The following is a 27635-nucleotide window of genomic DNA, read 5'->3' as shown; positions in this document are numbered from 1 at the left end:
CAAATAACTACTTTTTTTTTTATGTTTCTTTTCTGAATGGAAAATCCAAGGACTGTAGGCTACCCTTAAAATAGCCTTTGTTAAATAACACTATCCCTTTGTAAATAAATAGATAAACCTTTTCATGGAGCTCTTCACATTTTTTTCCAATCCATAGTGCAAACTGTTGGTTGGAGGGACAGTCAGCCAGAATCTTCTTACAAGTGCTCAAAGTTAAACAATAATTGATGAAAAAGTCTTACGAGTTGAATAAAATGCATCACTCTGTTGAGAACTTCAACAACAAAACAAGTAGTTATAAGTGACGCATAACTGTGTAGGTGTCACCCTGAAGTGGAAAACTTCAATTTGATTTATGACTCATTAAATAACAGCAAACACAGAATTAACGTTGTTTTATGGCATTAAAACGTCAAACGCTGTGAATCGAAGCCAAAACCCTTTAAGGAAAAATATATACCAAGGATTAAAAACGTGACTAAGATGTGTTAAATAAATTAGGAAAAGTGTTAAAACATTAAAAAGGGAGAAAGATAGAGATTCGTTTTTGGTGAAAGTGGAGCAGCTCATTAGGCTCACGAGGAACAGCCGTGGTGGGAGTTTACCGATGACCGCTCAGTGTCCGCGTGCACTCACCTCTCTGCTGGCCCTGGCAGCATTGCCATAGCAACCCGGTGGCGACGAACACGAGCGCGAGTCCCTTCATTCCGTCCGGTCGTGGTCACCGCGCGCGCCACGGAGATTAATTGAATGTCGGAGGGAAAAGTTTCCCACAAGTTGTTTCAAAACCACCTCCTCTTCCTCCAGCGGCTGCACCGGGGAGGAGGGGGGAGCCAACCCGGTACAGCGCTGCTGGTTCCCTGCAGCTGGCCTTGGTTCGAGTCTGTGTCAACTTAGTCAATTAGTCCTGGGAAATATATCGAGATTCACTATATATGGAGTTTTCTGTATTGGCCAGAGGTGTAAAGAGCACTGATATATCCTACTCAAGGAGAAGTACTGTTACTTGTTAAATTGTACTCGAGCACAATTCAGTCATACATAAAAGGCCGTGGCTATTCATACGGAACGCCCCTCATTGGCCAGTTTAGGTGGCTGATAGGTGCACCACGTGACCTAAAGAACCGTCAATTTTATTTTAGCTCATATTTATTTTTAGCTACTCCGCTTACCCTTTTATTTTAGCCCTAACCCTAAACCAGGAAATACCCTAAAATGTAAAGTTTTTTGTTTATGTAATTTTAACTGTAACCCTAACCCAGAAAATACCCTAAAATGTCAATTTTTTCATATATATATATATATATATATTTAAAGGTGGAATTTGGCATATTAAATATGTTAAAAATAAAATAATGTATATATGACAAAAGCGGGATTTGAACCCAAGGCAGCAGAAGGAAGAATTCAGGCACATTACGCTTATGTAGAAAAGATTCGGAAAACGTTTGTTACCGTATCAATAGTCTGGGGGCCTATTGAATATCATTACGTTTCCGTAACAATACACACTTCATACATAAAATACTCAAGTACAAGTGAAAAGTAGCTCAATTAAATAGTACTCAACCCCCACCCCCCGAACCCACCGCCCACCACCACCCACCCCCACGTTTATTTTTCGGTAATGCATTTTGCCACACTTCCCTTTCAATTTCATTTATTTTCCACAAAGGCATCTGTATAAAATAAAAGGTGTGTCAAAATGTACAATCCTCTTTTTAAATTAAATAATTCACCAATAAATTCAATGCAAAAACAAATACATTCTCAGGCTCTAAGTATAGCTAAATGTATTACCTTTAAATGTCAATGTGTCAATGTCAATGTCAGCTTTATTTATATAGCACATTAAAACAGCCAGCAGCATACCAACGTGCTTTACAGTGAAGAAAATACACATATAACACCATAAAAGAAAACATTAAACAATAAGACTCATTAAAAGATTAAAAAAAAATGTGATGCTTTTCACCGCAATTTTTCAAAATAAGACCGAACCCTAACTATAACTTATGGGTAAATTTCTCACTAGAAATGTAATAAAAACAATTGTTAAGCTACAATCTATCTTGAAATAAGGCGATTTGTCACAGGCCGACCCTTGGCGTCACATAGTCTAAACCTGAGAAAATAACCTCCATTCAATGTTGTTTTGGCGCCGTACGTTTAATCTGATTGGTCGGCTAAGATGTGATGCATTTGATTGTTGTCTGGTCATTTTGTTTTTTTTTTTTTTTTTTGTGGTTTCACAATATCTGTTGATCATTTTAAAACAAAAATAAATAAAATTACTCACTAACAGTTGGGTGTAGAAATGTAACTAATTACTTTTCTTCTTTGAAAACGTACTTAAGTACAAGTAAAATTACTGATTTAGAAATATACTCAAAAAAAGTACAAGTACACACTCACTCACACGTGCTGTCCCTTATAGGAGAAAAAATCAAAAGTGGCACATATTGTGCAGTTGTTTTTTAATAAATGTGCTTGTGTGGCATTTTGCATCACAATATTTAAACTAGAACTGTAATACTTTGAGATAAAAATATTTAGAGAAATTTATATTGCATATTGCCATTTTGAGTAAAAATATCGCGATATGAATTTTTGGTTCATATTGCTTAGCTCTAATATAAATGACATATCTTCAATTAATTACCTTTTTTGCTGAAGTTAAATAAAGTTAATTATTAATGACGTAAAGCTGTAGTCACCTGATTTGAACCATCACTAGCCCTTAACTAGTTTTGACCCAAATCAAGGTAGGTGATAATATATTATAATATTGCAGATTATACATGGATGTAGCCCATTATAATACATTTTCTAATTTGCTCTTACTTTAGAAATTTGAAACAAAATTTCAATCAATTTCAAAACATAAAGTAGCTACTGTATCTATAGCCGTTAGGGAGTGGGACGATAGATAGAGTTCACGATACGATAGACGATATTGGGCTCACGATAACTGTACAATATTTTGGAGAGGAAAAAATAGCCATGCTTGTATTTGACATTAACTCTAGGCATAACTACAACCTTAATCTGGGTAAAACCTTTTCAACTCAACAGTAATATAAAGAATAAAAAAATAACCTGATTGAACAACAAATATAGTTAAACATCAAACTAGAACAGTTTACGCAGCTCAGATTTAAGATGTGGAAATGTCCTTTTCCAACAATATTAGCGTGTTTACATTTTGTGATGAGTGCAACAAAATGAAATGAATAAAGTTGAATTGAACTTATTTGAATTGACGATGTCTCCTGCTGTTGAAAAGAGGACAGATGTAGCAGAAATGAAACGATACACTCCCCGATAGATCTTGTGACATTTTAATATCGTAATATATTGTCACACAATATATCATCCCAGTAGTTAGATAATGAATAACTCTAAAGAAACCTGCCTAATTACTGCCTTCTATTATCGTCCAATAACCAAGGGTTGGGGGTTTAAATCCCGCTCTATCCAAGTCATTGTCGTTGTGTCCCTGGGCAAGGCACTTTAGCCACATTGCCTCGTATGAATGGGTATGAATGATGGTGGTGGTCAGAAGGGCCGTAGGTGTGTGATAGCAGCCACGCTTTTGTCAGTCTGCCCCAGGGCAGCTGTGGCTACATTGTAGCTTACCACCACTGGTATGACTGATGTGAGTGACTGGTGAGAATGAATAATGGTTTCTATGGTACGCGCTTTGAGTCTCTTTGAAAAAAGTGCTATATAAATCCAAGCCTTTATCATTATTATTATTATTATTATTATTATTATTATTATTATTATTATTATTATTATTAATAATAATAATAATAATAATAATAATGATAAAAAGGACAAATAAATCTACGCGGGACCCACTGGTTGAGGACTTTTGATCCAATGTACAAATGCAACGCCAGCAACTCCCAAAATGACTTGTTTTTATTGTGATTATTTCACAGCAGTGTTTCTCAAGTGCTGTTCAGGGGACCTCTGGTAGTCTGCAAACCTACTTTTAAAGCAATGTTGTTGTTTTTTGGTTGTCGTTTTTCTTGGTAAATATTGCAAAACTATGTAATGATAACACACACACACACAACATAATTTTATAACACCTATTTCTATCACATAAACAAGATAGAAAAAGAGATTAAAAGTCCAAACTGATGAGAAACTCCTTTGCATAGAACTGACATGGCCTCATATCTCATCTTGACTTCTGTGGCGTCCTTTAATAGAGGTCTATACTTGCAGTGGTTCCCAAACTGGGGTACGTGTACCCCTAGGAGTACTTGAACATCTCTCAGGGGGTACACAGACTTTTTTTCCCCTCATCCATCAATGACAATTTGTGGCACAACTCTTTGAAATACACCAAAAGTTGAAGTTCAAATTCTAAAATGAGTAAAACATAAGGATTAAATGAATAAGAAAGCCTAAATTAAAGGTCAATAGGTTTCAGGAGCTATAGCCTATCTGACATGCAGCAATAAGCAACCCAACAAATCTAATCAACATTGTATCAAACAGGTTGTTAAAGTTATGTATACTTATCAATACAGTAAACCAGATAAACACTTTCAAATAGGTACATACTAAATTAACTTTTATTAATGACAGAAACTGTGTGACCCTGTCAATCCCTACAAACTTATGATCAGAGTTTTGGTTTCAACAGTTGAATAAAATGGCTTTACCTGCACAGATTAATAGTAATAATCCACCGTCTTTGATAATGCAGAGAGATGAGGCAAAGTTTTCAGGCCAACTAGGCTCATCACATTTCAAATACTCCTCTGTGGAATGGCTCCTCCTGCTGCCCTGCAAAACTCACCACACGTTGGGGCAAAAAGGACAACGAAGGGCTCAAACTGTAAAGGCTGTCAGAAAATTCTGTTTAAAGTTTAGAGCACAAACATTTAAGACTTACTTGGACAAGGAACAAAGTAAAAGTTTCTTCTTTCTCCTTGAATGCACAGGCATATTATAATGCTACAGCTCACTGACCTGTCAGTCACTCCAGGCATCTGCATTCTGTAACTTTGTATGTGCATTTCTGACCCACACACTTGGTGATTTAAAAAAACAAAACATCTATGAGTCCAGAGTTGTTAAGGCTCTTCCGAACACAAGCCTCCACAAACCAGAAGCTGCTTCTGCAGACACTGAAGCTGGAGATGGGCTCGTCGTTCTGGGCTTGGCGTTCAGGGAGTCCCCTGACTATTGCTGGTTCTTTCATGAGCTGGGCAACATCCAGGCTGCATATAGACTGGACAACAAGGTGAGTACCATCATGACATCAAAACAGAAATATCTGACAGTATGTATTATTCATTCCTAATTACTGTCTTCCACATTTTCAAATGGATGATAGCCATTATGTTCATAATAATATTAAGATTTCACCAAGCTGAAAATGGTTAAATAAATAGAGTTGTTTACTGGGAGGTTTAACAAGGTCAACAGTGACGTTTAATCTGCAGAGTTTTTCAACAAGATGAAGAAATGCTGGTTCTGACCCAGAGTGATGAGTTGAACCGAACCTACTGTGAGGACACTTCATCCCTTGACGACACCAGAAGGAACACATGTTTTTTGACTGGAAACAGTTCTTTACAGATGATGGGAGATGATGCTTCCTCAAAGGGTAAGCAAAGTGCTGGCACTGCAAAGTCGTCAAGCACGGGAATCCAGCAGAGACCAGTATTTCAGGACACAGAAACGACCTCTGCTGGTTCCTCTGCACTGCCCAAAAGGTCTCAAAGAAATCCCAAAAAACAAAGACATAGCAAGATTCCTGCTTTAGGGAAGAAGCAGAAGTCTTACAGGTTGGCTAGTCGGCCTACAGAGCTAAAACAGGGAATTTCTAAAGTTGAAGGGAAGGATGAAAAAGATTTGGATGATCATCAGAATGTGAGCCTTAAAAACAAGAAAGCAAACATCGGTTTGGTTGCATTAGCTGAGAGTCTCGATGCCAGAACGACCGGTCGGAATCCCCCTCCTACCATCAGCACTTGGGAAGCCGGCTGGAACGTTACGAATGCAATACAGGTAAAATAATACAATAAATTAAAATATGTCTTGTGATTGGGGATGTTTTTGAGATAATTACACTATCAAGATTAAGTGTTGTAATTGTGGATTTGTGTTTATAACACTGCAACAAGAGCACTCAGAGGCTCTCATTTACCAACCTTGCGTGAAAACGGGTGCAAATCTGAATTTGATCGTCATTAACATGTTACACCCTCAAATATTCTTTGTTCGGAGCCACTGAGATAGCGTACAATCACGTCACAATTGATTAATACTGGAGCTTGTGTGAATTTGGTTGAACGCACATTGTACGCTCAGATGTGAAAGTACTAACGGTTGATAAATGAGGACCAGAGGGAACAAACCTCTAACCTGGTAAAGCCAGATTGATGTGTAGCCCTCCTCCTAACTCGAGCTCTCCACATCGATCTGGGTCTGTGTCTGGCAAATCCTTTCAGAACCAGGGACGGACATGAAAAGAATGCTTGAAGCTGACTGGGCGAAGTGCCTGTCCACCATGATTTGTTTTAGTCAGTCACATGGTCACAAATGATGATTTCAGCATGCGCCGTAGAGACGCTGCAATAACAATAACAAAACTTTCTTTTGGGATAGTAACGCTGCGGTCATTATGTCGTTGAGTGACTTTTGCCATTTTTGCAACATGAGTATGCGAGTTAAAGACACGTTAACCATCCTGCTGCGTCAGTTTTGCATCGCCGCTTCTGCGTTCGTCACAGCTGGATATCCCACCCTAAACCACAACACTGCCTCATGATTGGCTCTAACCGTTTTGGTTCGGATTCAAAAGGCAAAGGGCGGGAACAGTACAAGATGGAGGTCCAGGACACCAGGAGAATCCATCTTGCAGGCAAGGTTAGCAAACCTCTGCCAAATCTCCTCTTTTTCAGATATTGGTGTTTTCTGGATCAGTGATCCTGATTATTCAAACTGTAAATGCTTGGAAGAAATGTATCTAAATTAATAACCATACAGTAGGTCCAAATGTATGGGCACCCCCATTTAAATAAATTAAATGAAAAATCCAATCCAAATCCGATCTGGATGAACTGATCCATTTTTTTCTCTCTTCAAACTGTTCCAGAATCAATATATTGATCTGGATCCTCTCCAAATGGATGGAATCTTTCATGGCGTAAGGTTTATTTTTGGTTTAATTTTTTGTCAAACTGCGTTGAGTACTTTTGACGTAATCCTGCTAAAAGACAAACACACAAACAAAAAAAATAAATGTCGGTGAAAACATTACCTTCTCGAGTAACCGCTCAATACTCTCCATTAAAAAAGTGAAATAAAAGAGTAAAACTGACCTACTATGAAAAATTACAGATTAATTGAAAAGCTGGAGTCTCCTTTATTATGTTAGTGTTTGTTATTTATGATCATCACAGGTTTGCTTGAATTATAAAAAAAGTGGAAGTGTGTGTGCCGATCAGACAAAAGCAAAATAGAAATATGTGTGCCAGAGCATCAGGCCCGGCGCCAGGATTTTTTTTCTCCCGGTGCTAAGGGGTTGCAGGATTGATATGTGGGGGTGCTGATAATTAAACAAAAAAAAAGAAAAAAAGATATTACTTTTATAAGAAGTTTCTAATTTTTTCTTCAATAAAAAAAGTTGTGCAACACAGAATGTTAGATTTAAATGTACTTTTAACTGAATTTGGTCAAAGAATATTTAACAAATTAGTTAAGCATTATACTAGTGACCACAAGGCAATGGCAACAAAAAAATAATCAGCAAAAGTTAGCTGACAGCACTCTTTTGCCTGCTAATAATCAGACAGTAAATTTAACGGGCAGGCACACACTGTGCGATTTTTAGCCCATTTTGAGGCAATTTTCGACTCGTGCGAGTCTCTGCTGGATCGTGTGTCGTGCATCATGTAGTATACATGGGGTGACGAGAAGCAATTAACACCTTACGACCAGTTCCCGATCAGCAATCATATGGTCGTAAAGAAAACAAACATGTTTGAAATCTAGTCGCTCCTCGTGAGGGTATCTCATAGTTGAAGCAGTGCCACGGACCGGCTTACCCTAAACTCTTACACTGCGCATGCTTGAACACTGTAATACCGCTGTAAAATTGATGGACTATACTGTCCACGTCTGTCCAGTCAGTTCCTGGTCCATCACATCGCCATCTTTTCTTTATTAAAGCTTTTTTGCTGAGATTTGCGAGTGTCTCTCCACTTCTGGGTTCTTCTTCTTCGTCTGTTTTAATGGCGACGCTTCAGAGTTCTTCTTCTTCTTCTTCTTCTTCTTCTTCTTCTTCTTCTTCTTCTTCTTCTTCTTCTTCTTCTTCTTCTTCTTCTTCTAATTTGTACATTGTATTTCCGGAAACAAGACCCCGACGTACAGTGTGAGCGGTCAGATTGGGTCAGATTGTCGGTCCGTATAGTGTGAGAATATGAATCGTGAGCTGCGCACATTTGGGCTCTGCACATGAGTTTGAGCTGGAGCTGAGTACAACGATTAAAAAAAATCCCTAGTTGTTTTATAGGAGAATGATGTATTTGTTGTTGCTTCTGCGTGTTTGGACAGCCAGGCAAGATTGCTAAGTCGAGGGTTTGCCTTTCGGTTTCTCAGGTATGTTTTAACGCGCTACATGCAGGAAAAACTGCGCTCACAGGAAGCGGAGGTGACAGGTAGCGTGACAGAAATGGGTAAAAGGTTGTAGAGGCTCCCTGGGAGACGAGCTCATGGTCTTCATTTTCTACAGGAGCTCTTTTTTTCTTAATTATCCATTGCATTGCATTGCTGGTAAATGCTAAAATAATGTGCGAAAAAGACTGTAGTATATGTTAATCAACGGGCCCCATTGAATAGGGCACAAGCAGGGATTTAATTGGAACAGAACGGCTACTCTTGAACATTTTAATGTTTTTGAACTCAATAAATTAAAAATAAAAATGTTTAAAAATATTAAATAAAATGCTCAAGGAGCTTAACTGGGGCTACACAAATTCCTGACGGGGCCATAGCGCCCCCTAGCCCCGGTGTAGTGTCGTCCCTGCAGAGCGCACAAATAAATGTGTGTCTATGTCTATATATATGGGACACACACTTAGAGCAGAAGACTGCATTAGTGTGTATCTGTGTGTGATTGTGAACAGCAGCAGCATTGAGTTGTGCTTCATTGTCACTTAGTTTAATCCCCATTCAGTTGTCCTTATTATTTCTGGGTCACTTGTTGTTTTTGCATCAAAAAGATTCATGATGTCTATTGAAGGATAAGTTCACTGTTTATAATAAGGCAAATTGACTTGATCTTCATTGGTTAACGCCCCAAAAAATTTTACTCCTGGTTTTTTTTTTTTTTTTGTTTTTTTTTTGTGTTGTCATGGTGCCACGAGGACCAACAGAAAAATACATCATTTAAAGTTTTACCAATACAAACGTATTCAAAGAAACAAAGAAAGGATTTACAATAAGCTTCCTTTACATCATTGCCATGTAAACAGGACAAATGCCTTTGCCTTTATTGGCTATTTAACCAATGCTTATGAATTAATTCTCAAAATTTGTCTGTGACAACAATATTAATTTGAATCCAGTGATTTTTTTTAATGCATTACTTTTCTTTCACCAATGCAATGTTTTTCTAACTCATCCGACCACAGTTTGATGCCTCTGTCTCTCTTCTGCCTTTTTAGTAGAAAATGTAAATACAGCTTAGCAGAAATGCTGCAGCACCGCATTCAGAAAGCAATAAGCTGATTATTCCATTTGCCTCCATTGTTTTTTTCCCTCCATATTCCTAAACAATGTTCTGAAGCCTGTGTGTGAAGTCTTTGTATTCAAATTAAAATCAAATCACTTAAAAGAAGCGCAGTCTGGTGTGCGTGGCGGCCATGCTAATATCTCTTCACGCTGTAAACGTCAGGCCTCATTCAACCAGCACTCTCATGGTAATGTGCTCTTTCACTGACTAACGCTGCTGTAATTGAATGGTCGCACAGAGTCCGTTGAGAATACATTATGATGCTCGGCCGTCGATACCTCTCACACACTCACACAAATGTTGACAAATGACGATGTGTGTCAACAAACATGTTCCTGTGGGACCAGGGTTGATTTTAACAACACTCAATATAAAACTGTCATTTCAAGGTTTATTGGTAAAGGATAAGCAATGGTGCCTCACAGCTACAAAGGTAACTGTAATGGCTGTTTCTCTAAATGTACATTGGTTTCCTTTGAATTTGTAAAGTTCTTTATTGCAGGAATAACAAAAAAACTAAAATATAGCTAGAATTTGTGTATGTATTGTATTCCTGTCAGATAATGATACATTTTTGTCAAATAAAGAAGTCAAAGCTGTTATGCTGCGTTCACACCGAATGCGTCTTCTGAGGCACCGGACACGTCTGCCGCACGAAACGTTCCACAAGTTTTGCAGGATCAAAAAATGTCTACATTCACTTCATATGTGCGTTTGAAGCAAAGCACCGCCCACCAGCGACACATCCAACTCGGTGAGTTTCACTGCCTGCTGAAGCGAGGAGCTGCGCTCCTTTTTCTCCTCTCATAAACATAAACCACCAGTGAAAAAAAGCCGGTGTGATTAGCGGCTAATGCTGTCCTAGCTCAGTGCCGACTTTCAAAGAAGAAAACTACAGAGAAAACTTTTACCTGCTACTACCACCTCCTCACTGATTCTCATCCACGCAAAAATCCTTCCTGGTACGGTCCCGGTTATAAAGGCTGTGTCATACAGCTCCATGTGGTCACACACAGCTTCTACTCCATGGTTGAATGGCTGAACAGACCGGTGTCCGTGTTGACGGCCTGACGTCATCGTCAACAAAGACTCTGATTGGCTTTCGTCATGCGAAACAGTCGCAGGAGTTCAATATTTTCAACTTGAGCGAATGTGTGAAAGTGAAAAATCAGCTCACATGGCCAATGCTCTTGACGTGCCGATCGAACCGCACCACCGCACAGGAAAGATTTTGCATCTGGGACGCATCTATTCATTGACTTTGAATGTAATCTGTTCGCACGAATATTTCGTGATGCATCCGGTGTGAACGCAGCATTAGAACTCCTCGTCATGGCACATATTGCTTTAACTTTATAATATCTATGATGCCTTTTATGTTTTGATGTTTCCTTATTAAGAATTAGCTTTGCTTCAATTTTTCAATCATATGCTCAGTTTATACTGTAGCTCAGAAACTAAAAATGTATATCACAATGTTTTTCAAAATTCAAACGGTTTCACGGTATGTGACGGTATTTTTTATTTATTTTTGTCATGCAAAATCAGGTGTTTACAGTATTTTCTACTAATTGAGAGATGGATATTTCTGCAGTAGATTGACTTAGGATGGTCTATTTTACTGTCATGATGAGTGAATATTGGAGAATAATTCCACACTAGAAGTAATACAAGTTTGCCGCGTTAGCTTAGCTTTAGCTTTAGCATTTCTAGCTTTAAATGCTGCATACTCAGTGGTGTGGTGGTTTCTTATGGTGAATAAGGTAGCGTTTTTGTTTGCAGCTCCACCTGCAATTATTTCCGCGTTATAGGTATGCCGACATGCTAAGCTAACCGTGCCTCTGTGTCCGTGAGTGTTGTTCTACTGTAGCAGAGGCATGCGTCTTTCTTATCCATTTACACGTATGATTTACACCACAACTAACACCAGAGCGCTATGACCTTCCTATTTAGAAGTGCAACGTTGAAAAGGGTCCGGTCTGAAACGTGGCGCAGCGTAGCGTTCCAAAAGTTGTGTAATCAAATACACTGGTACGGCGGTATATTAAAAATTCATATCATAATGAAAATATATATCGGTATTCGGTATGAACCAGTATAACGCCCAGCCCTATGTCAGTCTTTCATTATTAGGTTGTTGGTTCAAGTCCTGTTGGGGATAGTGATTTGTGGGTCTTTGTGGAAGATAAGAACAAAATCAAATCTTTTCCTTCTGTTAATTTTCTCCCATTCATGTATTTTAAGATTTAAGATGTTTTAGCTGTAACGACATGACATTAGTTTCCTCTACAGTCCAGAAGTGCGTCTTCTGCTTTTCGCAGGGCATCACCTTCTGTTGATGGGGGAACGTGCAGAACATTGTGTCTGATTGTATTCGCGCTGGCGTGGCATAGTCAGAAACAGACAACATAGTGGAAAGGTGATGGAAATGAGTGAAAGAAAAGTTTGGATAAAGTTTCATATCAAAGCGTGTTCCAGAGCAGAAGGTAGACTAAAGCATATGAACATTTCATATCAGGCAGACTCCACAAACAACCTGCAGAGACACATCCATTAGCGACCTTTAGATTTTTATCATTAGTTTTTCCAGCACTCTGTTATACATTAAGTTTTGCCAATATCTCATATGTCAATAGTGTCCAACAATACATTTCCTGTATTAGCCGATACCAATATATGCATAGACCCCCCCTCCCTCCGACCTTATTTTAGGTCACATTATGTATCTCCATGGAATTGACATCTCAACCCTACATTTAATAAGATGTCTCATCTGACATATTCCATCTAGAAATTCATCTGTGCAAAATAAGAAAACTATTCAACTTCAGTCATGGAAAAATTTCCATATTTATTTAAAAATGTTTGCTTGTTTTTATTTAGATCCCCATTCACTGTACTGCAAAAGCAGTAGCTATTGGGGTCTACAACTCAGACTATGACAGTTCCTGAATACAACAAACAGATTACAAACTACATTCACACAGGAGAGAAAATATAACATATAAAAACACAACAAGAAGACATAGTCATCAACATCTCCCGCCAGATTGGTTGTAATTATAACTCACAACCTTTTCCCAAATGTCCTAAATCTAAGAACTTCGATGTATACACAAGAAAATAATATCACAACAGAATATAAAATTACAAACTATCTTAAACGGTTTCTAAGAAAAGCTGTCCTCTTTGAGAATATCTCGAACAGAGTAAAGAAAAACGAAACAAGGGCTCCGGAAAAAATACTTGCGCGCTTCTCATTTTCGAACTCCATCAAGGTATTGATACCCTGAAGCCACACACCGAATTTGCTTATCCTACGTGTCTTAAGCAGTTTCTGAGAAAAGCTGTCCCCTTTAACTTGGACTGACGGAAGGAGCTCAAACCTATATCCCTCTTCACACTTTGTGGAAGGGATAATAATAACCAAAGCATACATTATACACACCAACAATAACCAAAATACACACAACATAGAAAGACAAAAAATAAATAATTGATAAAAAAAAAATGGTCAGATATAAAATTATGCCATACATTACATTTAATTTAATTACAATTATTTATATAATTATTCCCATAAATATCTATAAATATGAAATAATTACTAAATATATACTACATTGTATGGCAAATGTTGGTCGATAATATAGGTGGGTCTGCTCATCTCTAACTGATCTCTCAATCAAGTAATTATAGAACCCAGCACAGTTAAGTAAATGTTTTTAAGACTGTGCATGGACACTTAAATAGAAGTATGACCCCCACACGCACTCAAAGGGAACATACATATAAACACCGGACATAAATAGTGCTCATAATTAAAGTAAAGAACAAAAGATGGGTTTTAAATATGAAACAAAAGACAGTAACTTGTACTCACATAAAGAAAAAGAGCAGATTTAGCTCCCCTCAAAGGAGACAATGAAAACATCTATTTTCCAATCCTGGCTTTGTGATGTGTATATAAATTACTGTCCTCCAGTTTAATGAAGTTTTTATTAGAGAGTGAAATTGCTGCCAAAAAGACGCAGCAACAACAACAACAAAAAAAAAGGACTTCAGCTCTCATTCCTCACATGGGAATAGTGTGGAGCTGACTTTCACTTTTCAGCCTGATTGCTAATGAGGCTGCTCCAGTTGGTGTGTCTTCATCATAGATTAGAGATGGGACTCAGAAGAGAACGACTGGTATTAATGTAACAGTCACCGGGGAAGAGTCTCTGTTTGTGCAAAGATATTTATTTTTAAGCTGCATTGATAATTCCATGAAAATGTTTATTATAATTATCAGTTCAACCCTATTTTATTTCTGCCAATAAAGTAGATTTGATCAATAATGATTTAGGTATATGAAATGTATTCAATTCTTCCCTGAACTTTTTAGATTTGCTGTTTAATTTAGCGAGTGACTACTTTACATTACAGTAGCCATATTCACTTGAGTCTTTATTTTCTTATTATTATTAAACTATGTTACTTTAACCATCCATTAAGCAGGGATGGAATTATCTGAAGACAGAACATTTTGGCATGGTAAAAGAGCTTAAATAAACGAGGGCAAAAACTAGGTTAGCTTTATTAAACATACACTCACACACTTGAGGGAGAACATGCAACTTGCCAAATGAAGCCTATACAACCTTCTAGCTGACAGGGCAGTCCTTTGCTGTGGCAGCCGATCACTAAAACAATATCACGTATTAATGGTGTATTTGAATCTGGTATTTCAGTGCATTGCAGAAAGTACAAAGTGCACGAGCTTTAAATTATGTGAGGGTCATAATAATCCAACCTCTTCTAGATCTCTTTGAATTCAAACAAATACAACAACTTTTGACCAAACTAGGGACGGGAGCAGGACTTGATGTGCAGCCCGTTCACTGATTCAAATGTCAAATCTGTCTGTTTTAGCTCCTGCTAATCCCTACGCGGAGGTGGGAAACACTTTTCTCTGTTAGGCATGTGCTTGCATAAAATACATTTATTAAAAAAACATGAATAAAAGGGCAGCGGCTGATTCACAGGAATGGCCAACCGTGGATCTATTACCAATCCACTGCTTCTCTTGATTCCTGATTTTATAATAAGTATTTAGGGTAATTTGTATGTTTACGAGAATGTTAGGCACAAAATATTTGTTTGATACATTGTCTCAGATGAAAAGGAAATTAATAAATGCAATGATGGTGTCATCCATCATGCAGCTGTGCAGAAAGTCTGATAAGTAGCTATGCTTTATAATCAGCTGTGGACCAGGGTAGAATCTAAAACATGCAGGACAGGGGCTCTCCAGGACCAGACTCAGGCAACCTGGGTCTACAAAGTCTTCTAAGAAGTATTGGGCTTTTTTTTTCTCCTTTTCATGTCTTACTTTTTAAATATTATTATGAATTTGAATATTTTTTTAATGAATTTTACTTGTTTTTTTAATATCTTTATAAAAATGTTTATTTTAACTTGTGTTTTTAACTATCTTAATAATGTTATTTATTTATTTTACTTTCTCTGATTACTTGTTTTTAGTTCTTTTATCTGATTATTTTATATTAATATTACTTCATTTAGTAACACTTTACTTGAACTTTCATACATGATTGACATTACGCTCATTAAATGTCATTTACTGAATTATGACACCTTTCACTAAATTATGACACTTTTGGAGCTATGTTGGCATTTTTTGGGTTAGGTGGAGGGATCTGGTGGGGTTAGGCAGGTTTGGGGTTAGGGGTTAGGGTAATGAAGGGTTAGGGTCAGGAACGACACTGAATGACAGCCTTCATAACATCTTATTCATGCTAATGACAAGTGTCATGTCATAATAATGACGGCGTAATGTCAGCCTTAAAACTTCAAGTAAAGTGTCACCCTTTATTTTTAGAGTATAATGAAGATTTGTATTGTTGCAGAACCTGGATTTTACCCTCTAACCTTTCAATAGAGACAAATTGCTGCTAATACTCAGTGCACCAGTCCACTCCTCATAACCATAATAAAAAGGTGTAATTTCCAGCATTAGCAAAAGAAAAGGTGATGAAGGTGGATGAATGCACATGAAAGGACACACCTCCTGTCTTCTCTCGAGCCAATCAGAAGCTGTCCTGTTTCTTCCTTAATCATGGCGATTGGGAGCCACTTCAGGTTCTATATGCAGAATAGCCAATCATGAATTAGCTGGCAGATGCATAAAGAGCAAGAGAAACAGCGTTGGGGGTTGAAATCCAATGCTTGAGCCTTAGATTTCCCTTTAACTGCTTTCATTCTCCTGCGATACCAGTCGAGCATCAAAGCTCCATCAACATATGCCCATTAGACGCCAGTCAGCGAATGGGAAGTTGAGAAGAGAACTTGTGCTTGTTGGATTTGTCTCTCCATCTATGAAGTGTTTCCATTTCTCCCTGTTAGCCTTCGTAGCTTCATGTCCCAACATTGGAAACACAACAACTCCATCAGAGTAGCTGGTGACCATCTCTGATCTCCCATCCTCCAGCAGTCACACCACACCTATCTGCTCTCTCCTCACCACTCGTCCTCGTCCTCCTCCACTCTTTCTGCTTCACTTTCTGGCAGCCTCTGACATATCCGCTTGGTGAAGGGCCAAAGCTCGATTCTCTTGCTCCTGCTGGTCTACTGCATCCTCAGACTCTCTGGGCATCGTGCCAGAGCCTCTTCTCTCTCAGTCCCTCATCACCCAACCACCAACACTTCTTTATAGCTTCTCTCTTCCTCTGCGTTTAGTCCCTCTTGTTCTTTGGTTTGGCTTAAGGTTGTTTTTTTTGCATTGTACTCATCATAATGTGCTGAATATCCTTCATGGAATTGGTCTATTTTGTACCCATTCATTTATATGAAATTGGTTTATTGCGTCAAAACACTTTGAGTTTCTACTTCCATGCTTTAGTTATCTCTGTAAAGGAGGTAATGTTTTCACTGGCGTTTATTTGTTTGTTCGTCTGTTAGCAGGATTACATCAAAGGTACTTTACAGATTTTGACAACATAATAACCAAATATATATTTCCTGTGTTTTATTAGAATAACTACAGTTATATTACTTCTTGCTTCATTAAAGCAAATTTCTTTGACATTTCACATGGTGGAATAGAGTAAAGTAAATAAATGCGGAAGAAAAGTCATTCAAAAATCATATACATTAACAACTGAGAGCAGATTTAAAAAATTTAAAAAAGAATTTAAAAAAATAAAAAATGAATGAATATATAGTATTGTCATTACAAATGTGTAAAGATAAATTATGATAACTATCATTATTAAAGATTTTAATTAGTATTGAACGACTAGTTAGTGTGATGTATAATTTAGACCAGAAGGATTGTAGAGGCTGATGTGATGGTGAGGTAATGGTAGTCCAAGGGAAAATAAAGAACTGTTGAAAATATCATGCCAAGACCAAAGAATGCATGTGTTGGTCCAGTCCAACAGAAAACCAGCAGAAGTTAAAGCTACTGTAAATCTAAATGTGTAAGTTTACAGAGTTCCATAACCTGTCGGGATGCCTGTGCTCATGACTTACCTTTGCACAAATAATGTAAAGATGATGATAATGTAAGCTTTATAGATCTATAATGCTCATGCATGTAAACCAACCTGTAGCTTTTTTTTCTTCGTCTCTAAGGGCGTCTTTGTGATGGGGCTTCCCTTTGCTCTACTGCAGTCGGGCTACGCTGGCCTGGTGCTGCTGGTTGTGTCGGCCTGGGTTTGTAACCACACGGGTAAAACCCTTGTGGCCTGTTTGTATGAAGATGAGCAAAGGTGGGTTATCTACTGAATGTAATTTACTGGTACTTACTGCCTGTTGTTTAACTTTAAAATCCATCTGATATCAGGCTAAACCTTTTGAGCTACATGAAAGCTGTGTAATATTGCAGCACAATCTCTCGATTTCAAGCACCCTTAAATCAGGTATGTGAAATAATGTCACAGAATGTTGTTGGAAAAGCAGAGAAACAATTGTTCGCAATTTATCAAAGTTTGTGATGGAGGAATCACATGGAGGATAAAAATGGATATTTACCAATAGTAGCTATAAAAACTGGCGTAGGGCCACCCACTCCGTAGCCGAGCTCATGCTGCTTTATAAACACGAGACAGAGCTTGGGGGCGGGGCGTTCACCGGTACATACATAGACTGTAGAAAATACATACATAGCACTGCGTGAAGGATACTGACATGCTCACCTTCGTGGGCGTGTCTGTTTACATGTCAATAACAGCAGAGAGCTTCCTGGAGGCGTGGCTTCTAAAACTCAGTGCCGTGTCAAATTCGTCATCAAAGTGGGAATGCATCATCAAATTGGAGCGAGGTGTTTGGGCTGTAGTATAAAATGAGCAAATCACCCTCTAACTAACGATTGAGGGAATCAGTGATAAAAAGACTTTGGCCGTGTGTATGAAGCCCTATTAGCACTTTTATGATGTTTAAAGCACAGAGAAGTTGATTTGGCTTAACATGGTCCCTTTAACGTTTCCTTGCTGGTAACAATTACACACAGATAGCAAATTTCCTCTGCTCCATTTCCGTCCCGTATATCACATGGAATGACGGCACTCGAAAACAGACCAAATGCGTTACCCTTTATATGGGTCACTTTTGGCTTACAGCCAGATTAGTTGTTGCTAACTTGGCATAATTCAGCCAAAACTGGCCGAAATTTGTTTCAAGATAACCGTCCACATCCGTATGCTGTGTGGGCAGGTTGGCCTAACAAAAAGTATAAATTGAGGCTGTGAGCTCAGCCTTCTAGCAGGAGATGCCGGAGAGACCCTGCTGATTCCGGTGTGGCAAATTTTTGTTTTGTTGTTGTCAACACCTGTCTACGACTCGTACCAGGTGTTGCGACAAAATTTGTGACATAACAAAATAGTGGCTGCAGAGCCAGTGACTGAAGTCCAAGAGTCCCCCCCCCCCCCCCCCCCCCCCCCCCATGCCAAAGTGTCTTTGAGTATTAGTGAAACCAAATAAGTCTGTATTGCATGTGATTAACATCGAAGGAGCAGAAAGGCTGGAAAACACGAGCGCAGTCACAAAACATGAAACATCATGAAAAACGCTGGTGACATCAACAAGATAAAAATCAATGACATGAAAGGAATATGTATTAAAAACATTGATTGTGATAACTTGCGTGTATTTCAGCGGTGGCTTTGTGTCAAAGGTCCGAGTCCGACACAGCTACCAGGACGTCATGGAAGTATGCTTTAGAAAACTGTGTCCAAACTGGGTGAGGATGGGAGGAATGATGGTCATCGTTGCTCAGGTACTTCCTCCACATTTAATCCAACGCTTGTCTTCTGTATTTTTTACACATCGGCAGACGCTCTATGACAGACATGAGAGGAACTCCCTCAGGTCTGTGGCAGAGGCTTAATCTACTGTCGCTTTTGAAAAATGTCTTTTTTTATTCAAATGGGAGTTTTATTCAAGCTGAATTGCTCCAAGAAACAGAGACATTACATCACTCTTAAGATCATTGCACTATGGACCAAAACGTCACAGCTCATCCTGATTATTCTAATTTCATTTATCATTTTTGACTCAGAGTCTACAGAAGAAAGTAAAGTGTTTTTTTATGTATAATATTTGTTCTGGTAAAATCCTCTGTGTTGTGTGTCCTATAGGTCATTGAACTGGTAATGACATGCAGCGCGTACCTCCTGGTCTCCACTGGCCTGTTGTTGGACAGCCTGTCAGGCGTGGCAGCTCCCAGGTCCGTGTGTCTGCTTGTGTCTCTGATGTGCGTCCTGCCCTGCCTGCTGCTGACTGGTCTCAGGCCCGTCTCCACTCTCAGCCTGCTCTGCTCTTTGGCTCACGCTCTGATCAGGTGATGCTGGTGAAAAAGGAGGCGACACTTGTGAAGCAGCTGCTGGTTGATGTGTCTGTGTGTGTTGCTGGCGTCTCACAGGTGGGGGGGGGGAGCTGTTTTATTTGTTACCAAACAAACTTGGGTTCTCACGTTTCTTCATTTTAAATTGATGCATTTTTTAGGACATGTCAGCAAACATTGGCTTTGAAATTATTTATTTGAGTGAATGTTTTTAAGGTTCTCTCCCTCTTCTCCATCAGTCTCCTGGTTATCCTGTTCTGCCTGAGTCGAGCCAATCATTGGTCTTTATCTGCTCTGTCTGTCTCTGTGAAACCGGAGGACTTCCTGGTCTCAGTGGGTGTCATCATCTTCTCCTACACCTCGCAGATCTTCCTCCCTCCCCTGGAGGGCAGCATGGAGGACAGGGGACATTTCAATGGCATGCTGGGATGGACACATGGAGTGGCCTGCATGACCAAAACCATGTTTTCGCTGACTGTGAGCAACAAACGGGTGCTATAATGAAAATGTGTAGGTTTAGGTTAAGTTTAGTCACTTTATAATCTGCAGTGTTAGTGACATCAATGTGTTCACATATTTCTGAAACGGCTGCATCAAAACACAATGAAGGGGTATTCCTTCTTTTCCACATTGTTTCACTGCAGTGTTTGTCTTCTTATATCAAGCACAAATCGTCTCTTTTGGTTTTCAATAATTACTTGCAGATTCGTTTTAAAATTTAGAAGGAAATGAGTTGTCTCTGACATTTCTTTTCAAGCGGACAGGTAAACTTTATACTCCTCAGAGGGGAAAGCTTCAAAAAACTAAGATGAAAATATGCCTTAATTACCTCTACCATGGAGGTAATAGTTTCACTGATGTTTGCAGGATTATGTCAACAGTACTTAAAGCTGCAGTATGAAGAATTGTGAGACTTGTATAGAAACAACCACATTCACTCTACCCTCCCTTTTTCAAAACCTATCGTCCCTTACCGGTATCCTCGTGGATGCTCACAACTGTGGAGCTCTTAGCGACCATTCCTCCTGAATATGTTTGTGCCTTTAGACTGTGGTTTGTCCACGTCTGTATTCTTTTTTCCACTTGCTTTTTCGTGCTTTACGCTGCGATGGGGACTTCTGCTGGAACGTCCACCATTATACTTATACTAACGATGGTACGTGAACGCGCTTCGACTTCAGTCGAGCAGCCAATAGTAATGTCCAAAACAGCTCATGGAGCATTCTGTTTGTAAAAAGATCTCTGATTGGCTGAAACCCAGCGTTACGCTCCTGGATTTCTAAAGCCAAGAGAAGGAGAAATTTTTTACCAAAGATAGAACTTATGCAATGGAAGATTTCATAAAATTTTGGAGGGGATCAGTATAATGATTTTGAAAATGTTTCAAAAATTTAAAAATCCCTATCTCTCAACAATGGCGAAACGCCAATTACTTTGTTCGTAATATACTAATCTTTATGAAGTTTGACTCAGTTGTGTCGGGTTGGTTTCTCAGGTACCGCAAAGAGTGTATTCTCAATTAGATCCAGGTTGCGCATCTTATCGGGATTTTCCCAAAAAATGGGGGTGCTCATATATTTGGACCTACCATATTGTTATTATAGGAGAGCCTTTAAAGTGTAAATGATCATAGTACCATGATCAGGATCACTGATCCAAATAATTGCAGATATCTGGGAAAAATAGAATATTTGGTACTTGGTGGAGGTTTGCACTCCCTAAATGCTCTTGCTACTGTTTTGTTCCTCCACTAGGCGGTGCTGACCTGGGGGCCACAGACCAAAGAGTTTATCACTGATAATCTGCCCTCTAACCTCCGACCAGTGGTCAACCTGTGTCTTTTGGCCAAAGCCTTGATGTCCTTCCCTCTGCCGTTCTACTCCGCTGCTACAATTTTGCAAAGCTGTGTATTCAGAGGTGAACTGTTACTATCTGAATTTCAACTAATGAAGTCACAAGTATTAAATATGTAAAAAAAAAAAAGCTTCTACAAACTGCACTGTCGATCCTTCCAGCTCCTTCTGATGCTGCGGCCCCATCTGTCTCCATTCATGATGGTCGAGGAGCACTTGCAATCCGCTGTGCTTTACTGCTGATGTCGTACCTGCTGGTCCTGCTGGTGCCCAGGTTCTCCCTCCTGATGGGACTTACAGGCAGCGTGACCGGAGCTGCCCTGACGCTCATCCTGCCGTGTCTGTTTCACCTCACACTGCGATGGAAGCAGCTGACTGTGAGGGAGCGTTTGATAGATGCGGCTATACTGAGTTTTGGGGTCATCTGTAGTGTGTCCGGGGTGATTTTTTCAGTTAAACGGCTGATCGGGGGGCTGTAGGAGAGTTTATGGGAAGGTTTGGAAGAGAGGATGGATAAAAGATACTGTAGGAATACACCAGAACTTAATAAACATCCATTGAAAAGACATTTTTTAATACTCATACGCAACTCATACTCAACCCAAATTACGACATCTTAGCTGAAAGACTACACTATGTAACCTTTACGAGTACAAATGAGAGGTAATTAAGAAGCTGTAGATGCAATAAAAAGCACTTTAAACACAATTTGTAAAGGTCGACATGTTTGACAAACTAAGACAAACAAGGAAGTGCTCTATTCATGTTTCTCCAACTGCTTTGATTAAAATAAAAAGTAACTGAAACCCAGAAACATGTTTTATTCTGCTGAAGACAAATGTTCTTTGATATGAAGTCATGTTGTTTATTGATTCTTGACCAACTCTTGACATTTTAATCAAAATGTCCATTTGGTATATTTTGTTGTAAAAAATTGACTGCCCTCTATGGATTGAAACCAGTCTATTATAATTGGTGAACTTTGAGTTTGGTTTGATACTTTTTGCTGGCTTATTACAGTAAATCATGTGCCATGACTGTTGGCCCCGCCCCTTCTATAAAAACTAGCAGCTGTGGACTCTGCAATCTGTGGCGAGTAGGTTGGATTGAGAGAATTGGGAATAGAGACGCATAGTAAGTAGTGAGTAGCCAGTTAGCATAGCATAGATTGTTCTTTGAACATTTTATAGTATAGACTGGGCGTGTCTTAAAATGCACTGTGACAGAGCAAAAAGGACCAATCAGAGCCAGGATTGTGTTTGATGGACTGTCTGACAGTTGTTGCTCACAATCCCCGCCCCTTTCCTGGAGCTAGAGTGCCATCTTTTTTTTTTTTTACAGTGTATGGTCTGGAGAAGTAGAAGATGGAATTGGTGACTTTTCTGCTTGAAAGGTAATTACTGCTGTTTGATTTACATTATGTTTGATTTGTAATTGTTACACTAGAACTCTGTGGTTAATGTGTTGTTTGTTTGCGCGCAGCAGCCTCCGTATCAGCTGCTGTAAGTGACACTGTGTTGTTGCTGCTGCTGCTGCTGAGGTGTGTACGCACTGAAAGAGAGAAGCGCTGAAGTAATATGTTTTTAACAGAGCATGTTATATTACTGTGTTGTTGCTGTCGGGCTAACGTTAACTTGTTAGCTCCTTTGAGGGAGGGACTTTGGAAAGTTTGGAGGTAGGGCAAGAGAGCAACGGGGAGGGAGGGGGAGAGAGGGATCTGAGAGCCACGGACTGCACCTTTAACTGTTGCAAGAGTCCCACCCATAATCAAGGCATTTTTTTATTATCAGGCCTAGACACACATCAGCCAAAACCTTGAGTTTTAGTTACTCTTTAAAGGCATTCAATAGTTGCCATGGTAAAATAAGACTTGTTTAGCTGGAAGGCCCGTGTTGATCTGTGGTAAGATGACCATTAGTGGTACCCAAAATCTGCCGCAGCTGGCATTTTCAAAGTCTCCTTCCTCCTATCCTGGTAAGTGCAACATAAAAACCCATCCATCGTAATGTTCCTGGTCTTCTTAGTAATAAAGTCATAATGTCTACTGGAATTGAATGACATGTAACGAAGCACTAAAATGTCAGATTGGAATATTATTTTTCCATAGAAATATATGGACCAGGAGTATGGACGATGAGAATGCTGATTGGCTGAAACATGTTAAATTGTGATGCTTGCAAATGATGTGTTCTTGAATGATTTTATGTTGCTTACCCTGACTGTAGCTCTGATATAAAATACTCTAAAAAAATGATTATTAGCATCATAATATTGGAGAGATTTGTTTCTTGAAACAGTTTGTTTCTTTATTCCTTCTACATATGTGTGGGAGAGATATTAGTAAATCTTGGCAAGATGGAACATGACGCAGCAGTAATAAAGGACGTATGACCCTACTCATCCTCCCACACAAAGAGTTTCACCAACTCCCCAAAGTTGACATCACAATAAAGGAAATATATATTTTTTTTATTTTGTGGCAAGCAACCAGATGTGACGACATGTTTTTTAGTAACATCAAAATGTGTGATTGATACCGTTTGTATGTAAGGCAGTACCATCCATGTACAGGCAATGAGATCACAGGCTTGTGTTTTTAAGGTGACCATTTTAGCTCGAAGCACTGACACAAGTGTTGCAGCTCATTATTTGTTTTGTTTTGAAATTAAATATTCAGCCTGTAGGATATAAAAACACTGAAATGTGTGGCTTATCTGCTTCTCCTTTGGGCAACAAGAAACTTGATTGGTGTTTGGCTAATCGAATGTCGGAATTAGTTCACACAAACAGAATTATGGGAAAGTGTCTGTACAGTGTGTGCGTGTGTGTGTGTGTGTGTCTTCGCAGGTGAATGTGATTTTGGCTTCAGTTTGTGATTTGTTTGTCTGCCTCCAGCACTCTGAGAAAGCTGGGTCGGACCAAGCGAAGGAAGAAAAGGGCAACAAAGAAAAATGAAATATGTTTCATTTTGTGAATATTAACAATGTGTTGGTGAGTGTGAGGAATGAAAAATATATAGGAGAAGATAACTCAGGGGTGACAAAGCATGTAGTCAGTCAATTATAAATGCAACAAATACAGTTTGAGAAAGTAAAAGAAGAATTAAACTTGTTATTGTTGTTGATGTGTTTTCAGGCATGTCTAAACACCTCTGCATGGGTTCGAACCCTGGCTGTGGTCATGGGCCAACACAAAGGGTCAATCCTTACAGAAATCAAAGTCCGTAACTTTTCTAATTTTATCTTTCCAAGCAAGAACACTCAGAGAGCGTAAACCTCTGCCAAACGCTAAATATCCTCTTTCCCAGATATTCGCAGTTATCTGGATCAGTGATCCTGATCATGGTACCATGATCCTTCACTCAAAGGCTTGGAAGAAATGTACATCCTATTAATAACAATACAGTAGGTCCAAATGTATGGGCACCACTATTTTTTCAAAAAATTGTGGTAAAATGGTCAATAAAGATCGCGCAATTACCAACCGAGATATGAATTTTAAAAAATTTGGCAATGATGAGAAATAGTGATTTATTTCCCCTCCAAAATTTAATGGAATCATCCATTGAGTAAAGTCTATGCTTGGTAAAAAAAAAAAAAATTAAAAAATAAAAATTAAAATGTAATATGTTAAGTATTTTTGACATAACAGTCCACTGAAAATACGACTTCCTTGGCGGAAAAAATATAGTTGAAGAGTTTTAAATACACAGTTCTTTATTGCAGCATTGGCGGGAACTCAGGAAACATATTGTTTCCTGGGATTGATTTTTGTTGAGATTCAAGAAAACCATTTTTTTATTATAAAATAAAAGTTCAAATAAAAAAAAAAAAAAAAAATTGAGTTACAAAAATAAATTAATATTTTGGACTGTATGAAGCTTAAATAAACACAAAAATATTTTTTTTTACAAAAAACCAACTAATAAAATCAAATTTAATGAACAATACAATGAATTGCTTTTTACAGTGTTGTTTGTCCCAGATTTTGCCATCCATGCTTTTTAATTGAAAATCAGTAATCCCTTGAAGTTGCTAAAGGTTGAGAGATAGACAGTCGAGCTAAATGTGTTTAAAAAAAGCATTTCTAAATGTTTTTAATGAGCTTTGTCCAATGAAAAGATCAGTATTTATCAGTCTATGAAAGTAGACTTCCCTCCTGTCTTCCTTAGTGTTGGTTGAAGTTCAGTTCACTGCACTTCGTTGAGGCTACAAATTGTTTTGCTGCTGATGTTACAGCCTGACTCACTGTGGATCTCACACAGACACAGTCAACGGGGTGACAAAGTCTATGAGCCAACACACCTGTCATGTCCATGTACAGATCATTATGAGACGTGTGTGTGTGTGTGTGTCTACACAGCACAGTCAAGGCCTGTTTCATACATTGAGGTGCCATGTACCCAACATGTCAGTCTGTTGGGTTTAAGCCCCCACTGACCTGACCCGGCCCCTCCAAATGTTCTTTAAAAGATCGTGACGCACTGTGAACACCAGGCCAGATACTTTAAACAATAAATAAAATCTTTCACTCAGTAAATGATGTCTAATATTGTTCGCGCCGATCAAAACAAGGTGGTTACTTTGACTTCCTCAACCAGAGGTGTAAAGAATACTGATAAATATATTGTATAGTACAAGTACTGTTACTTGATTGTACTCAAGAACAAGTGCAAGTAAGTCATAGATAAAATACTTAAGTAGAAGTAAAAAGTAGTTCAATTAAATAGTACACAAAGTAAAAGTTACTAGTTACTTTCACCCCCTTCATTTATTTTTGATAATAAATCTTGCCACGATTCCCTTGCATACAGTAAACATCTCATGTATAAGATTAAAAATTCAGATTAAAGATTAAAACTGGGCTTTCATCTTTATTGGTCAAATAATGTTTGTTATTACAGAAACTTAAAAGGGAAGAGACCAAATCTTGCACAATTGGAACTTCATTTATATTCCAGGTTTGTCAAAATGTACAATTATTTTTTAAAAAATGAAACACCAATGAATTCAATTCAAGTATAGCAAAATTTATGAACTCTTAAAACTGAGAAAATTTTTAAATTTTAAAACAAAAAATTATAATTTACTCAGTAACGGTTGGGTGTAGAAATGCGACTTTACTTGAGCGGCAGTAGCTCAGTCCGTAGGGACATAGGTTGGGAACCAGAGGGTCACCGGCTCAAGTCCCGGTATGGATCAAAAATACAGAATGACACCTTGAGCACTGCCAAAGTGCCACTGAGCAAGGCACCGAACCTTAACACTGCTTTGATGACCTCCCTTCATAGTCAATGCAGCCTCACTCTGACATGATACACAAGGCTGCAATATTGGTATCATATCGGAAGTGAAAAACTTGTATCGGGACATCCCTAGTTCTAAGAAGATTTTTCATATATTTTTTATTTCCGGGGCTTTTATTTTGAAAAATTCCTACTTCCGCTCTCGCACTCATTGCTTCTGTCCTTGACGTGGGCGGCACCTACACACAACACACATGCATACAAACATGAAACGGAACATACACATGCATACTGTAGTTGCACACCCTATGCTAGCAGCTGTGGTGCTAGCATAGCTCTAGTCAGGCACAGTACCTAGTAACAAAAAAAAGATAAAATTAACACGGCACAAAAAAAGATACACTTTGATGTTTAGCCGAGCAGTAGTTATTTGATTGTATACAGATACTGTTATACAGAATCAATGCAAAAACACATATATGCGACAGAAGTGCTATGTGTGGCATTATGCTGCGTTCACACCGAATGCGTTTTCTGCGGCACCGAACGCATCTGCCGCACGAAAGGTTTTGCAGGTTCCACAGGAACAAAAAATGTCCCCATTCGCTTCATATGCGTGTTTGAAGCGAAGCACCGCCTATCAGTGACACATCCAACTCGGTGAGTTTCACTGCCTGCTGAAGCGAGGAGTTACGCTCCTTTTTTTCCTCTCATAAACATAAACCACCAGTGAAAAAAAGCCGGTGTGATTAGCGGCTAATGCTATCCTAGCTCAGTGCCGACTTTCAAAGATGAAAACTACAGAGAGAACTTTTTCCTGCTACTACCACCTCCTCGCCGATTCTCCTCCGCGCCAAATCCTTCCTGGTACGGTCCCAGTTATAACGGCCGTGTCATACAGCTCCAGGTGGTCACACACAGCTT

The 27635-nt window shown here is 38.8% G+C and overlaps 2 protein-coding genes across 10 annotated transcripts in view; one reads left to right on the top strand and one right to left on the bottom strand.

Moving 5' to 3' along the window:
* Positions 1-956, bottom strand: part of lama2 (laminin, alpha 2) — a 294429-nt gene extending 293473 nt beyond the window's left edge. For 4 of the 9 annotated variants that reach the window (XM_028440096.1, XM_028440098.1, XM_028440099.1 and 1 more), the window contains exon 1: positions 637-949. In XM_028440096.1, the coding sequence (XP_028295897.1) occupies positions 637-706 (70 nt within the window). In that variant the 5' untranslated portion in view covers positions 707-949. Of the gene's footprint in view, positions 1-636 lie in introns of all 9 variants that reach the window. The other 5 variants (XM_028440103.1, XM_028440104.1, XM_028440095.1 and 2 more) reach the window with 3 other exon arrangements.
* Positions 957-5081: 4125 nt separating this feature from the next.
* LOC114458048 (vesicular inhibitory amino acid transporter-like) lies at positions 5082-21945 on the top strand. Its single transcript, XM_028440293.1, has 8 exons — positions 5082-5266; positions 5469-6036; positions 17405-17541; positions 18926-19046; positions 19408-19610; positions 19853-20090; positions 21368-21520; positions 21598-21945. Exons 1-8 carry the CDS (start codon positions 5082-5084, stop codon positions 21943-21945), a joined length of 1953 nt encoding a protein of 650 aa, XP_028296094.1.
* Positions 21946-27635: the final 5690 nt, after the last annotated feature.

This window comes from Gouania willdenowi, chromosome 24 (genome assembly GCF_900634775.1).
Source record: "Gouania willdenowi chromosome 24, fGouWil2.1, whole genome shotgun sequence".
In the NCBI taxonomy this organism is placed as follows: domain Eukaryota; kingdom Metazoa; phylum Chordata; class Actinopteri; order Blenniiformes; family Gobiesocidae; genus Gouania; species Gouania willdenowi.
Note: the sequence above shows the minus strand (reverse complement) of the source record. Positions and strands in the feature narration are given on the sequence as shown.

Coding starts and splice junctions, on each gene's coding strand:
- LOC114458048 (XM_028440293.1), top strand. CDS start 5,082: ATGAGTCCAGAGTTGTTAAGGCTCTTCCGAACACAAGCCTCCACAAAC. Junction 5,267..5,468: donor CATATAGACTGGACAACAAG/GTGAGTACCATC, acceptor TTTAATCTGCAG/AGTTTTTCAACAAGATGAAG. Junction 19,047..19,407: donor TGATGGTCATCGTTGCTCAG/GTACTTCCTCCA, acceptor TGTGTCCTATAG/GTCATTGAACTGGTAATGAC.